Below are 16960 nucleotides of genomic sequence, written 5' to 3' on the forward strand. Positions count from 1 at the left end.
AGATTAGCACCATTACTTTCATGTTGTGCCAAAGGATGCATCGTATCTATAAGTAAAATCAAGTAAGTAAAATAATAAATAATGCATGCAGGACACCCGGCCTATATATTTTCTGCTTTCCCCCCTCACTGCTGTGCTGTCTTCACTGCCTGAGCCTCCCCTCCCCCTCACCTGCAGCATGAGTCTGCCGCCTGGCCGGCCGCACTCCGCCGCTCGCCCTTTCCCGCGAGTCATACCTTCCCATAAATTATTTTGTAATTCACTTACATTACCTTCTAACTATAAGTTGACAATTGTATTGCGTTCAGGAGACATCCCTCAATGAAATGCAATAGTTTATAGCAGCATACCTTTGAATATTTATTCAGGAAATGATGATAAATAAACAGCGTTATAAAGATATCGGAAGAAAGCTGTCACTTCACATCTCCAAAATGTCTTTATAGTGTCTTATTGCTATATTTTGCCTGAGTATCGAAATTTCCCCATTCATTGCCGAGTTTAAAGGTACCAACAGAAATTATCTGTCACGTACATGAGACAAGATATAACGAATAAAACATAAACATATACCATTATACACTGCCTCTCAACACGGTGAGTGAGAGAGGCCGCCAATAATCAGCGCTCTCCTTACCCTCGTCCTCACCTCCCTACACAGCCTTGTGTCGTGCTGCCTCGCTGCTCCCTCTTCCCGGCGAGTGACACATGCTCATAAATAATTCAGTAATCCGCTTATATTATCATCTAACTATAATTTGATGATTGCATTCCGTTCAGGAGACATTCTTTTATGAAACGCAATCGTTTATAACAGCATTCCTTTAAATATTTACACAGGAAATGATAATAAATAAACAGTGTTATAAAGATATCGCAAGAAAATTTCCGCTTCAACTCGCTAAAACTTCTTTATTATTGCTTAGTAATAGTTTTTCCCTGAGTATCGAAGCTTCTGCATTCACTGCTGAGTGCAACGGTACCAACAAAAATGGTCTGTTATGTGTATGAGACAAGATATAACGAATAAAACATAGACATGTGCCACGCGAGCATTCATTATGCAGCCTTTCAACACAGGGTGAGCGAGAGAGCCAGCCAGCCAATCAGCGGCCTCGTTACAAATGAGGCTCGGCTCCACGGCTCAGAGTTAAGTGAACAGCCTCTAGCAATTTTTGTGTCATCAGCAAATTTTGATACTTTGCAAATGAGCCCATCATCGATATCATTAACATAAATTAAGAAGAGCATGGGGCCAAGCACTGATCCTTGAGGTACGCCGCTTTTGACATCGAGCCAGTTAGATGTAACACCGTTTAGAACTACTATCTGTTTCCGCTCAGAGAGCCAGTCCGCAAGCCAATTGTGAATGTTACCCGAGATACCGTGCGCCAGTAGTTTGCTGAGCAATCGTTGGTGGGGGACCTTATCAAATGCCTTTTGAAAATCCAGATATATGATATCTACTGATCTGCTTTCATCGAACACCTCAAAAATATAGTGAAAAAAATCAAGTAAGTTAGTCAAACACGAACGTTTACTACGGAAGCCATGTTGCGAATTATTTATTATATTATTTTCTTCGAAGAATTTCACCATATTGTCGCGAATGATAGTCTCCATTAACTTACAAACAATAGATGTCAGGCTAATTGGTCGATAGTTTCCTGGATGAGACTTGTCCCCCTTTTTGAAAATTGGTGTGACATTTGCAAGTTTCCAATCCGACGGCACTTTTCCAGCTGTTAAAGATTTATTGAATATGATGGAGAGCGGTTTAAAATTTGATGTTTGATTTCTTTTAAGACCCTAGGGGTAATTTTGTCTGGACCAGGAGCTTTGCTTACTTTAATCTTTTCAATTGTGCGTAAAATGTCACTTTCTAGGAGGAGCACGCCACTTAACATCTTTTCGGTCCTTCTAACCTCCGGCGGTTGAGGTGATAAACAATCTTCGTCGGTAAATACGGATGCGAAAAAGTTATTTAGGATTGTAGCCATTTCATTTTCATCGTTCGTGTGGTTACCATTTTCATTAGCAAGCGGTCCGATACCACAAGTGAGTGACTTTTTATTATTTACATAGCTGAAAAATTCTTTTGGATTAGATTTACTTGTTTCCGCTATATATTCTTCAAGATTTTTCTTGCTTCGTTTTATTAATTTCTTGGTTTCGCGGCGAATTCTGTCCAACTCTAGTTTGTCAGCCTCGCTCTGAGATGATATGTACCTACTGTATACGCGTTTTTTAAGAGATAGGCTATTATGAATTTCGTTATTCCACCATTTGGGTTTCTTCTTAGAAGCTGAACGTCTGTTACGATAGGGTACGCATATGCTTATGGCAGACGGTCCAGACGGTTTTACCGAACAATGGAACATTTGGGACTTATATTATTTGTCCCCTCCTCCAGGCACCAGCTAAAAATGGAAAGTGTTGCACCATACTAAGTTCGGGTGACTCAGACCGTCTCTACGCATGCCGACTTGGGACGCAGAAGTAGACTTAAGTTTGTGGCACTTCGATGGAGTCGCCTTCTCCCTGCTCCAGCTATCGTGCACTAGTCATGGAGGGTTCCCAAAATGACGGTTTTGATCTCTGAAAAACCTATTTTGGGGAACCCGGAATGACTAGTGCATATTCCTTATTTCCCCCTCCTTCCCCACAGAAGTTTCCTCCGTCGAAGCGCCTTGAAAGAATGGAGCGTGCGGCACCTATCTCTGCCTGTGTCCAGGTGGCGCTGCCAGCACCCTGCTCGATTGCTTCTCTCGACTCTTTCACGTTGTTATTTGTTTTTTCTAGTGCAGCCTAGACTCGTTATAGTCTAGAAGTTCGGGTATTTGCCGTTTTTCTCTAGGCTCTATCGCGAGAGCGAGTATTCCTCTCACATTATAGCTATCGTGCACTAGTCGGCGTGTGATGCTGTTGCGACTCTGCCTATCGCAGGTGCTTGATTTCAAGCGAAACTCTTACCTTTTCCAATATTTCTGACAGTGACATGGACTATGTCCCGAATCTCTTTGAAGACGCTTTGTTAGAGCCAACTCCCAGGGACAGCCAGGTCCCTCCCCCTCGTTGGTTTGTTGCATACTATAGGAATGGACGTGGCAACTTCATTCATGCTGCCAGGTACCTCGCCAAAGAAATTGGCACGATCCCTGAGGGGAATCTGAAAAAGTATGGGAAGAGGGTGTTAGTCAGGGCTAAAGATATTACTCAAGCTAAAACACTGCAACATCTACCATGCCCTGCTGACAACATGTTTGAAACGGTCAAAGCACACCATACTTTCAATTATAGTAAAGGCAGTATATATAATCATGACCTCTATGAGTTCTCTGAGGAGGAAATACTTGGGATGTGCCCTAGTTCTGTTCATAAGGTGTCCAAGATGAAGGGTTCAGCTAACATGATACTTCTCACCTTTTTTGGTTCTACCCTCTCTGACCGTGTCAGTATTGGCCCTCTCCATCTTCGGGTAAAGCCTTTTGTTGACCGCCCTCTACAGTGTTTTTCATGTTACGGGTATGGTCATGGTAAGAAATACTGCACTGAGCCTTCTCGGTGTGGTAATTGTTCTGCATTAGGCTCACACTCGACGGCGGAATGTGAGTCAGATGCTTATTGCTACTGTTACTACGTCCCATAATAGATTCTCCCTTTTGTCCTGTGATTCTGTCGAGTCGCCTCCAGGTTCTGATGGGGCTTCTCCGGCTCGTCCCAGGTGATGCAAGTTGATGTACTGTCGCGGACAGAAGTGAAGAGACAGATTTCAGTAACTTTCGTTCACAGGCACTAAAGAGTTTTCCTTTTTAATTTGATTCACAAGCAATAAATTTGTAAAATACCTGATAAAAACACTTGCTTATAAATAAAAGAAGGTAACAGTACTTTGTTGGGGGTGAAAATATCCATTTAATGCTAAAACAATTATCATGTCATTAATTTGACTTTGCTTTCTGGCAACTACCAATGGCTGATCTTTCCGCTATTTATATTACTATAATATCCAACTCTTTTAATCAAACCGTAACATAAAATCAATAACCAACGTAAATACTTGCACATGATTTTAACTCTTATGATAAAATGATACTATTTGATTGTGGAAGAACAATGGACGAAGATTTGTGAAACGTTATCGTTCAGTGTAGGGAGAACTCCTTGGGATAAATAGGCTACACATATGTTCTTATAAAAGTTATTGTTAGCCTTATATATATATATATATATATATATATATATATATATATATATATATATATATATATATATATATATATATATATATATATTATATCGCTCATTTGCGAGAAGAGTGACATAACTCAAACATTTGCTATTTTGAGTTATTGCCACCATCAAAAAGCCCGTGTCAAGCTCTATAAGTGACAATAACGTCATAACTGAGTCTGCAAATATGGCCGCTAGAGAGCGTCATGTGTCACTCGTGCACTACCTCGATCGTCATAACATTGGGTATCAATTTCGACACATCTCAGTTACTCAAGAGCTTTATTGGAGTGAGGATGTATGCTGCTGCGTGAACACTGGCATATTTTGTACTATGTCATCATTGTAACTAATGTGAGTATTCCCTTACTATGTTTATTTTTTCATGTACAATGTATTAATTTGAGTTGAGACAGTATTCATGCAAACCTTTAATGAGGCTATATGAAACTATTCCAAGATATGACAGTCTTCAAGCAAACTACTACTAACATCTAAGTATTTACTCAAGTTATGTCACTATTACAACCCACTAAAACCTACATAGCTTTCAAGGAAATTAGTTGATTTCAATATATGACTCTATTGAAGCAAACAATATGATTCTTAACCATTTTTTACATATTTTATTTAGAATTAGGTCGCTCTTCCCACAGAACAAGAGTGTCATATCAATTTAAGCAAGATTTATGTCACTTTGTTATTTTTTCTTCAATGCCAATGAACTGAAAAATGCACTTATTTCTTATTTCTTCTTTGCAGAAAATATGAGTAGCAGAGGTAAGAAGCTCGTGAACTTGGCGTTGCAGTCCAAAAAGAACATGAATGGGTTAAAGCCTCCCCAAGTTGATGACAATAACTCCAAAACATGTTAGTATTTTACCTACGCATTTTTTGAAAAGATTTTGAACAAAATAATTAGTACCTACAATATATTTTTTTCTCTTCTACGATTTATAATGAATTTATTTGCATCTTTTATAAAATTGAGCATTTAAAAAGAATTTCAGCTAGCCTAGGATTAATATTGATATACTTTTTTTTGTTGTTGCAGCAACCACTCCCAGTGCATCACCATATGAAGTTCTGGAAACAAATTGCTATGAAGATTCCAGTACTGGCACTCGGCAAGAGCTTCAGCCAAAACCATCAACTTCGTCAAAAGCCGATCATCAAGTATTAAACTCATCCTCAAGTAATTCGTCCTCAACATCAAGTTCATCTTCAGAGTCAAGTGATACTTTATGTAGTGACGTCGATACAGATGATTCAGTTTCTGATAAGGATTACGTGCCTGATAAAGAGGATGAAACAGATGAGACTGAAGATGAATCACTACCAAGAAATCAGTCACTTTGTCCAGATAAATCAAAAGCAAGCCAGGAAAGCGTGTCTATTTTGGTAAGTCCGGCGAAGAAAGGCATCAAACGAAAGAGGCGTCCTGAAACATGGAAGAGAAACAAACAAAAACAGCTGCGAAATGCGGGAAAAGCCTACACCATGCATACCAAAAAAAAAACAATGAGGACAGAAAGAAGAATGAAACCACCTTGTGGTGAAAAATGTAGGCTTAATTGTTCATCGAAAATCGATGAAGAAGCTAGAATGGAGATCTTCAACTCTTATTGGGACTTGGGTGAATTATCCCTACAGCGCCAATTTCTAGCCAATTCAATAACAGCCATTGAACCGACCTATAGATACGTTCGCATAGGTGGAAGTCGTCAGCCAAGAGCCTTGAACAGCGCATTTCATCTCCATGTGAATGGTGAGAAAGTTCGAGTATGCAAGCTGTTTTTTAAGAACACCTTGGATATAAATGACAGACCCATACGCACTGTTCTAGAAAAACAGAAAAAAATTGCTGGAACACTATTGGAACCTGACCTCAGAGGAAAACATGACAATCATGCTACTGTTAGTCAAGAAATTCGAGATGGAATAAAGCAGCATATAGACTCCATACCAAAAATTGAAAGCCACTACACTCGAGCCAATACTTCCAAGATGTTCATTGATGGCAGCAAGTCAATTGCTGACATACACAAGGATTATGTAGCAAAATGCAAAGAAGAACAGAAGCAGTTTGGAAATTATACACTCTTCTACAGAATATTCACAGAGGAGTATAATATTTCCTTCTACACTCCCAAAAAGGATCAATGCGATGTTTGCACCGCTTTTGAAAACGCCACTGAAACTGAGAAAGATGATATGAAGGAAAGTTATGATTTGCACCATCGAGAAAAGGAATTATCAAGAACAGAAAAAGCACGAGATAAGGAGAAGAAAAACTGTGCTGTTGCAGTATATGATTTACAAGCTGTTATGCAGCTACCTAAAGGAGAGGTTTCAGTATTTTACTATAAATCCAAATTAAATGTACTTAATTTTACCATATACAACCTGATATCTAATGCATGCAATTGCTATATTTGGAATGAATCCAATGGCCATAGAGGAGTAAATGAGCTTGGTACTTGTGTTCTGAAGTACTTAAAGGATACTTGTGATTCTGGTTGCACTGATTTTATTTTTTATTCTGATAACTGTTCAGGACAGCAGAAAAACAAGTTTATGCTTGCTCTATATCTGTATGCTGTAACAAACTTGGATATACATTCCATTACTCACAAGTACCTGATCAAAGGGCATACTCAAAATGAGGGAGATTCGGCGCATTCGCTGATCGAGAGGCAAGTTAAAAGGCTTCTTAAAAGTGGACCGATGTATGTCCCTGAAACTTTTGTAACAGCTGTTCGTGCAGCTAAAAAAAAGGGTGATCCTTTCGTTGTCCAGGAACTCTGCTATGAAGATTTCAAGAACATAAAATCATTAGTCAATGAGATTGGTCCCATGAACCTGAAAGAGTTGAAACTCTCTGATGCAAAAGTTCTGAGAGTAACCAAATCTTCACCAAGATCTGTCTTCTATAAGAATTCGTACGCAGATGATTTTCAAGAAACCACGGTTCTCAAAGCTAAGAACTACCCAAGGACAGTTAGTCTGCTACCTGCATTTAGTGTCAAGCCTGGGCTTCCTAAGAACAAGAAGGATGATCTCATTGGATTGTGCAAGAAAAACCTTATTCCAAACCAATACAAGTTGTTTTATGAGAGCCTTTAATTATTATTACTGCTCTGTAGATGTTCACTTATTTTTGGAAAGTATATTGTAAGGAAATTGTAAGGAAACAATCTATGTATCTCCTAAGTAGAACTTACTACTTAGATTTTTATTTATATGATGCAAACATTGGCTGAAATTTATTTTTTCATTTTTTGTTCTTCAGTAATTAGAATCTTTGAGGAGAATAACCTTATTCCAAACAAATACAAGTTGTTTTATGAGAGCCTTTAATTATTATTACTGCTCTGTAGATGTTCACTTATTTTTGGAAAGTATATTGTAAGGAAATTGTAAGGAAACAATCTATGTATCTCCTAAGTAGAACTTACTACTTAAATTTTTATTTATATGATGCAAACATTGGCTGAAATTTATTTTTTCATTTTTTGTTCTTCAGTTATTAGAATCTTTGAGGAGAATAAACTGTATAAAATCACCTGTTTATCTTTTATTTTCATAATCTAATATAACAATGCATGATATTTTTTACCAAAAAAAAGTCAAGTGACAAAAAATGAAATTTTCTGTGTAACTCAGTATTTGGAGCTTCACTTCAGCAATATTATCTTTATGATATACAGATAATTTGAGCCAGACAATACCTTTTAATATCCGTCATAAAACAGAAAAATAATTTCATATGCAAAATGAGCAATTCTCATAGTAATAGTGTCATATTTTGACTTGAAACTCAAAAGTTGTGACAGTTTTGCAACGAGATAGTCATAACTATGATTGCATGAAAAAAAGGCCCTCAATAATCATGCACTTCTTTTGATATTCATTGCAACACTTATTATAATCTAGCTAACTGTGTTGTCTACGTTTTAGTTTGAAAAAGGTCATCATTCATGTGATAGTTACAAACTACAGCGACATATAAAAATGTTTTTGCCTCTCTAGAAATATCTCCATAATTGAGTTATGACACTGTTCTCGCAAACGAGCGATATATATATATATATATATATATATATATATATATATATATATATATATATATATATATATATATATATATATATATATATATATAATACCTCCTTGGGATAAATAGACTACACACATGTTCTTATAAAAGTTATTGTTAGCCTTATATATATATATATATATATATATATATATATATATATATATATATATATATATATATATATATATATATATATATATATATATATATATATATATATATATATATATTTATTTATTACTAATGACGCGGCAGGCACCATGGCAAATGATGCTACTATGTAGGGAACACCTTACGGTGCTAGGCTACACACATCTTACAAGGATTATATCAATAGCCTAATAGTTCGTGTGTGTGTGTGTGTGTGTGTGTGTGTGTGTGTGTGTGTGTGTGTGTGTGTGTGTATAAATATATAAATAAGTAGGCAAATAAATAAATATATGAAATTAAAAATTAATAAATCATGACATGCTGCGTGCGACACCATCGTTGGTACCGTTAGTACCGGTACCAGTACTGGAGTGTGCCGGCCCTTTCTCTCTGAGTACTTAACTTTCTGTATAAAAAATCAGTATAAAGGTATTATGAAAAGACTCATTATCTAATAACACTAACAGCAGATATTAGCAAAGTTCTGGCGTCAACTTTTCCTATCTATTATACATACTGACACATATATGGTACCGGTACTACTGGTACTGGAATTCTCGGGACTGGTATTACCGGTACTCAAACTAACGGTACCTACCTATTAGTTGCCAGTTTTCGCCAGCTGACTGAATTGTTCTGAAATCTGTGTCTTCACTTCTGTCCGCGACTGTACATGCACCTCACATTGCTTCACCGAAGTCCGCCAGAGGTATAAAGAAGCGATATCGCGGTTCTACAGATTCAGTTGAATCTATTCCGCCAACTAAGATTACTGTAGGTATACATGATTCTGGGGTCTCCCATGAAAGGTCTATGGAGGAAGCTGCGGAGGCTCATATTGAGCTTGCTGTGACCCCCTCTGTTCCAGTTCCTGTTGCTTCTAGTGGTTTTCCTGATCGGGATATGGAAACTGAGGAATCCCTTGGATATAGTGTTGGGAATCCTCCCCGCGAGCATGTAGCTTCGGGGAGTGGTGTGCGGTCTGGCTCTAGTAGTGCGGCGTCCGGAAGGGGCGCAGGTTCCTTTGTTGGGAGAAAGCTCGAGGTCCCTCGACCCGGCTTCTCTCGGGTCCCAGTCCCCTCTTCTCGTCGTATTAACGTACCGAATCAGGTGGGTAAAAGGCAGTCTCTTTCAGGGGCTCGCCTGGAGCGCACTCGAAAATAGACATCTTCCGACTCCTCCAGTGGAATTGTAGAGGCCTACGAGCCTCGTGGGAGGAACTCCGAGCATTGATATCTCGGTTATCTCCTGCTTGTCTTTGTATACAGGAGACAATGCTCGGAGACTACACTCACTCTAGTCCTCCTGGGTATCGTGCCGTTTACAGTACCCCTAATCCTGGACAGGGCCACCATGGTGGCAGCGCCATATTCCTTCGCTGTGATATCCCTTCTGTCCCATTACAGCTTCACTCAACGCTGCAGTCTGTTGCTGTTAAGGTTTATTTGGGCAAATTTTATACATTATGTAGCCTTTATCTCCCTCCTGGTGTTCCCGTTGGCAGACACGATCTTGACGACCTGGTGCAGGAACTTTCCTCGCCTTTACTTTTATTAGGGGATTTTAACGGTCGCCATCCGTTGTGGGATGATGGTGCTACCAACCCACGCGGACTTTTAGTTGCTTCTTTTATTGAGGATCAGGGATTATAAATTTTAAACTCTGGGGAGGTGACACATTTTCATAGCCAGACTGGTACTTTTACCTCTATAGATCTTTCACTTTGCACTTCTAATTCTCTTCCTGATTTTCGTTGGCGGGTCTTACCAGACTTGTATGGCAGTGACCACTTTCAAGTTTTATCGGAACGCATTGATTCTATACCACAGTCACGCATTTCTCGCTGGCGCCTAGATAAAGCAAACTGGCAGCGATTTACGGAACTTAGCTCCTCTCTTAGTCCGTTGGCTGACTTTGGAACTTCTGACGAGGCTGCATCCTATTTCATTGATGCCTTACATTCTGCAGCGCTTCAATCCGTCCTCAGGACGTCTGGCCAGTTCCTAAACGTCCTGTTCCCTGGTGGAACGCCGCTTGCACTACTGCTGTGCATGAGAAGCGTGCTGAATTCTTTCGACTTCGTCGTCACCGTTGGGACCCCCAGTGTTTGGATGCTTTTCGGCGAGCGCGTGCTCGAGCACGACGCACTTTCAAGGAGGCTCAACGAATTTCTTGGGAGACTTATATCTCTTCCATCAATACTAGAACTACACTCATAAGTCTTTAACATAGTTCGTAAGATCTCTGGGAAGTTTTCCCCCCCCTCTCACTCCAGTGTTATCGCATGCAGGGGAAACGGTGGCGGACCCTAAGACTGTTGCTGACCTATTCGCCAAGCACTTTGCCAGTGTCTCTAGGAAAGATCCTGCTGCACCAGGGGCTCGTCATCGCCGGGATTTGGAATCACTCGGCGTTAACTTCGCTTCCACCGGAGGGGAATCTTATAATATCCCATTTTCTCTGTCCGAGTTGAAGACGGCTTTATCCCAGTGTCATGATTCCTCGCCAGGTCCAGACGACATCCCTTATGCTTTCTTACGCCACATGTCTGACTGTGGTTTTACATTTTTATTGGAACTTTACAAGTTCATTTGGCGTACCGGTGATTTTCCATCTCTGTGGAGTATGTCTGTAATTCTCGCCATTCTGAAGCCTGGGAAAGATCATCTCCAAGCAACTAAATATCGTCCTATTTCTTTAACATCCTGCATTTGTAAAGTGATGGAGAAGATGGTGAATGTCAGGCTTATGTGGTACTTGGAGAGCCGGAATTTATTGACCCCGGTGCAATATGGTTTCCGAAAGGTGCGCTCCACTTCGGATGCTCTTTTATCCTTGGAGTCCTCAGTTTGTGAGGCGTTTGCCAATAATCACCACCAGGTGACCGTGTTTTTTGATCTGGAGAAGGCCTATGACACCGCTTGGTGTCATGGAATTTTACTTAACCTGTTTGAGTTTGGTCTTCGTGGCCGTCTCCCTGTTTTTATTCAGGAGTTTTTATCTCATCGTCTTTTACGGGTTAGAGTGGGGAGTACTCTTTCCGAGGTTTGTCAACTTGAGGATGGTGTACCACAGGGAAGTATTCTCAGTGTTACGCTATATGCTGTGGCTATTAATGGAGTCGTTGGTGTCCTGCCTGATGGAGTTCATAGCTCCTTATATGTAGACGATTTATCCATTTCGTTTTCTGCGGCAAGGATGTCGTTGATTGAACGAAAACTGCAATTGACTATTAATAGAGTCGCCAATTGGGCAAATACGCGCGGCTTTCGATTTTCGTCCTCAAAGACAGTAGCTATGCATTTATGTCGTCTTCGAGGCGTTCATCCGGACCCTGACTTATATCTTGGTAATAGGCGACTGTCCTGTGTAGAGACGACTCGTTACCTCGGTCTTTTATTTGATAGCCGCCTAACCTGGGTGCCTCATTTACGTTGCGTTAAGGCGCCTTCTCAGAAAGCCCTGTCCCTCCTTCGTGTTTTAGCTCATACCTCTTGGGGTGCAGACAGGGACACGCTACTCCTCCTCCACAGAACACTCATCCTTTCCAAGTTGGAATATAGCTGCGAGGTATACTCCTCCGCCAAGGAGGCTCGCCTACGCGTGTTGGACTCAGTACATCACGCCGGGGTCCGCTTGGCTACTGGTGCATTCCGGTCTTCACCGATACCTAGCCTCCTCGTGGATGCTGGCGTCCTGCCTATGGATTTGAGACGCCAGTCCTCTCTATTCCGTTGCTGGTTCCGCGTCCAACACCTTCCAGAATCAGTTCCTTGTGTGTCAATTTTGCGGGATTCCCGTTCGCCTGCATATGATGAGCGACCTAGTCTCCCTAAACCTTTTGGGTTTCGGGTAGCGTCTGCCATGACACCGTTGTCTTTCCCTCCCACTCCTATCTGCCCTTATCGAGTACCTAGGGTTGGATACTGGCAGTTGCCTGGTGTATCCGTGTGTTCTCCCACTATAGATAGTAAGAGGGATTTACCGCCATATGCGTCCCGAGCCTTATTTTTAGAGCATTTCACTGAACACTCGGACTCCATCCCTGTCTTTACTGATGGCTCTAAATTGGATGCTGGAGTTGGCTTTGGTGTTGTGTTCCCCTCCTTCTGTCGGGGAGGTAGTCTTTCTTCTGTTGCTTCTGTATTTACTGCAGAGCTGTCTGCAATAGTCCTCTCTTTACAGATTATTTTTACCCTTCCTGTGGACTCTTTTATGATTTTTAGTGATTCTCGTAGCGCTTATTCATGCCCTGGGCTCCTTTACTCCCCCTGTTAATCCCCTAGTTTTATCTGCTCTCGAGTGGCTGTATTTGCTCAGCAACAGGGGATATCGCATTGGGTTTTGTTGGGTTCCAGGACACCTTGGCGTACACGGGAACAAACGAGCTGATGGACTTGCAAGGGAGGCAGCAGCTAGAGCTGCCCCTCCTAGTGCTGTCCCATGTACAGATATGTTTCCAGAGATTCGCAAGGCAATTCTTGCCAGTTGGCAGGAGAGGTGGAATGCTCGGGGTGCGACTTCCAAAATGGGAGAGATTACCAAGACTGTGTCGCGTCCTTGGTCATACGAAAGTGTCCGTGACCGTCGCTCGCAGACAGCCTTGACAATTTTTTTATTCGCTTTCTCTCTGCCTTGCTACACGCGAGAAACTGCATTGCCGGCACAAGTTATTTCATCCCATGCAGTTATTTCCTTCTCAGCTGTTACTTGACGGCTGAACTTCTCCTGCAGGACAGCTTTTCTGTCCAGCCAACCCTATAACTAAAAGTGATTGTAAAATTATAATATTTCCAACAATAAATAAATAAATAAATAAATGTTTTTTTTAATTAATTTGCTAGTTAACTCAGTTGCAAACAAATTTTTGTATCCTCAGAAATTAATGAATAACTAGATAAGTGAAAGATTAATACGATAGGTACTTCTTAACTTAATACACAAAAAACTACAAGAAAATAACTTTAGGGTTACATAGGTTACTAGGATGGGTTGGGTTGGATTAGGTTAGTTTAATTAGGTCTCTCACCACGCCACATAACTGTCTGTTATGAGTGTATAATATGAGGACTAAATTATTTTCTTGTAGGTTTTGGTGTATTATTTAAGTACGTACCTAACGTATTAATCTTTTTCTTTATTTCATAGTTCATTTATTTAATTATTCATTACATTCTGAGAAGGATAGCAAAATTGGTTTCCGACAAAGTTACCTAGCAAATTAATTCGAAACACGAAAATCTACTAGAAAAAAAATTGTTTTCTCCACCATTGTGAGACTTAAGTGCAGTTACCAGAAAAAAATGAGGTGGTGACAGTCAGTGCCTTACACTACAATGAAACAAAAACACGAGCCACTCAACTCGCAAATGCAATCCTTCCCATTAATGGGGTACGGGACACCTGAGGTCATCTAACTAAACTATCGGGTGTTGATGAAACTAAGTAGGCATCTATGTTGCCTACATTTTGTACGAGCCAGAACAACGCATGTATACTTATACGTATATATGTGCGTATACGAGTAGCGTCACTTAAAATTACACAGCACCATTAATACATAGCCAATCACTTTCATTTTGTGGCTGTGAATAGTCTTTAGGTATGCCTAGAGCCCTATGGAAAATATTCTGAAAGTTTCCCATATAGAAAGGCATAATGGTATTTCTTTTATTATGTTCGTCCAACATCGCGTGAAATCGTGTTTTTTTGTCACTCTTTCCTTTTAATACTCCTATCTCCTTAACCCTATAAACAAAATTTAACCTTTAACTCGGTCCATTTAAACCCGCGCCAGACATTTAAAATTTGCACTACGAGGAAAACATTGATCGTGGATTATTTCTAGATGGTATAAGAACGTTTTTAACCCAGTTTTGCAAAATGCTAAATTTTGACCAAAACAGCCCCCCCCCCCCCCCAGGTGTCGCGTACCCCCTTATCAATATAATCTTTTAAAACTGACTTGGGAAAGCGGTAGTAATTCTGTTGCATTTGTTGGTAATTTTAAGTGCAAACTGCTTATTTCCAAGCTCCCAACCACAAACTCTAGCTAGTTCCCTACAGAGGTCCGGAAAGCTGGGGCAGGAAGGGTGTTTCTACCTCAAAAATGTTTCTAACGGATTATTTAGGGTGTGGTGAAGGTTTGATAGCAACAATTTTAAAAAATGAAAAAAAGGAGGCGTGTAGGTATCCGGTCATTTCGCCCATAGCAAAAAGTCACTTCGCCCACTCGGTGGCGTCATTTCGCCCACATTACATGACTCGTATGTGACATATTGATCGTGATAATAGCCAGTACAGGAGTGTTTCTCTTGGGTTTTAATAACGTTTATACTACTACACGATTTGTGGATACGGTAGTTAGATACTACTTGGGGGCGAAATGGCCGTAAACTGGCGTGTATATGTTACAGGGAAAGTGTGAAATTAGTCATTTCATGAAATCCTTGATGAATTTGTGAAATGGATTTTTCATTTTGCTAAGTTATGGAACCTAACGTAACCTAATATACCCTAAACTACCCTAACCTAACCTAGCCTACCCTACCATAAATTAACACTAACCTAACCTTACTTACAAAATGATTCAATGTTATGTTATTCTAATTAGGTTATGTTATGCTAAGTAAGGTTAGGTTAGATTGGTAAGGTTAGGTAAGGTTAATTTAGAGTAGGGTAAGTTAAGCTACTTTAGGGTAGGGTAGGTTAGGATAGGTTAGGCTAGGTCTCATAACAGGAAAATGAAAAATCCATCCAATAACTGATTTCACAGTTTTCCTGTAATATAGTTAACTGCAACTCAGCTATAAAGTAATTACAGGGCTGAAAATTCATTATCGGCCGATGTGATGATAAATAAATACCTATGCAGTCTATGTACTACCCTGGAAATTATAATAAGGAGTTCTGCCTAAGAACATTGTGTGACAAAGCGTCCCACCCAGTGTTCAGAGTAACAGATATTAAGTGGAGGTATGACTAATTGTTTTACACATTACCTGTATCATTGTCAGCAGGTCTTAATCTGAAAAGTTGGCTCAACGAAGGCGTTTGGTGTGCTGCTCCTCACTTGCCATGTCCACTTTTCTTTCCACCACTTCTTACTGTTCTCAGCTGGGCAGTTCTTGCACTACTTATTACACTAACGCCTCGGGCATATAAATGCATGTATTTGTTTACGTTTACACGGTGCAATAATATTGGCTAACACTCTCAAAGGCTGATGATACACTTCTGATTTGCCAAACGAACCGCCGAGTGGCTTAAAACTACCCACATGCTGTCCAGAAGACCACCTGTCAACCCGGACTCTAGATTCTAGGATTGAAGATGAGCTCCGGGAGGGCAGCATGAGCCAATGCAAGATGGCGCCACTATAAACACTAGCCTGCGCCAGAACGGGCTGGGCCGACCATCAGGCCCCACCGGGAAGAAGCCTTGGACCGACCATCAGGAATTCAGAATCCACCGGGAAGCAGCCTACCGGCGCAATAGGCCAAGACGTAAAAAAAAAAAAAAAAAAAGCTGCGTTCCATTCTTGGACAGCGGGACGGAACGGACCGATATTTACGATCGCATCATCGTGAGCTACGAGCATCCGGACGGTCTTTTGAAAATACACCTTAGTGGTGATTGTAGCCCACGATAAAACAATGGCGGCTACGAGAGGGCTATAAGATCTTAGTGGCGGAAAGTTACGATCCTTTGAGCTTTTTTTTGGGGGGGGAGGGGGGGGGGGCAGCGAGTAGCGGGCTTTTTTTTTATTATTTTCTTTTTTTGTGTGCCCTTGAGCTGCCTCCTTTGTTGTAAAAAAAAAAAAAACATCCAGCCCCTTGTCTCGAGAGAATCCCACCAGCCCCGGGCTGACTCGTTAGTGTCTAAATGGTCACTCCACTCTTCGTCAATTTTCTCGTGGCTCGCAGTGCACTCGATAGATCTCCACTCTAGTTTCTCCACGACACCATTGTTGAGAGCGATCAGTGTGCCCATTATGGATAACACTTCCACAAACACACTCCTCTTTTCAGGGAGTTCGTCTATCACTTCCCTACGGTTTTTAATTAATGCCTTGGTTGACGCAAGTTCCTCCCTCAGTCTACCCACCATCAGGTGCAGCCCTTCCTGAGGATGATGATACCGCTCCTCTGGGTCACACACACACACACACACACACACACACACACACACACACACACACCTTTCACTCAGAAATCTTGTTCCGTGTGGTATGCACGAAAACAGCCATATATATATATATATATATATATATATATATATATATATATATATATATATATATATATATATATATATATATATATATATATATATATATATATATATATATATATATATATATATATATATATATATATATATATATATATATATATATATATATATATATATATATATATATATATATATATATATATATATATATATATATTGTTACAATTGAGAAAAGGGGTC

General features: G+C 40.2%; 1 protein-coding gene across 1 annotated transcript; it reads left to right on the plus strand.

The window, feature by feature from the left end:
- Window positions 1-4357: 4357 nt before the first annotated feature.
- LOC127002603 (uncharacterized) lies at window positions 4358-7969 on the plus strand. Its single transcript, XM_050868684.1, has 2 exons — window positions 4358-5103; window positions 5288-7969. The coding sequence occupies exons 1-2, from the start codon at window positions 4923-4925 to the stop codon at window positions 7357-7359; spliced, it is 2253 nt and encodes a 750-aa protein (XP_050724641.1). The 5' UTR covers window positions 4358-4922; the 3' UTR covers window positions 7360-7969.
- Window positions 7970-16960: the final 8991 nt, after the last annotated feature.

The sequence above is a fragment of the Eriocheir sinensis genome, chromosome 23 (genome assembly GCF_024679095.1).
Source record: "Eriocheir sinensis breed Jianghai 21 chromosome 23, ASM2467909v1, whole genome shotgun sequence".
Classification (NCBI taxonomy): Eukaryota; Metazoa; Arthropoda; class Malacostraca; order Decapoda; family Varunidae; genus Eriocheir; species Eriocheir sinensis.

What these genes read in the sequence shown, in the direction of transcription:
- LOC127002603 (XM_050868684.1), top strand. Translation starts at nt 4,923, where the DNA reads ATGTCACTTTGTTATTTTTTCTTCAATGCCAATGAACTGAAAAATGCA. An exon ending in TGACAATAACTCCAAAACAT is followed by an intron (nt 5,104 to 5,287) that starts GTTAGTATTTTA and finishes TTGTTGTTGCAG; the next exon opens with CAACCACTCCCAGTGCATCA.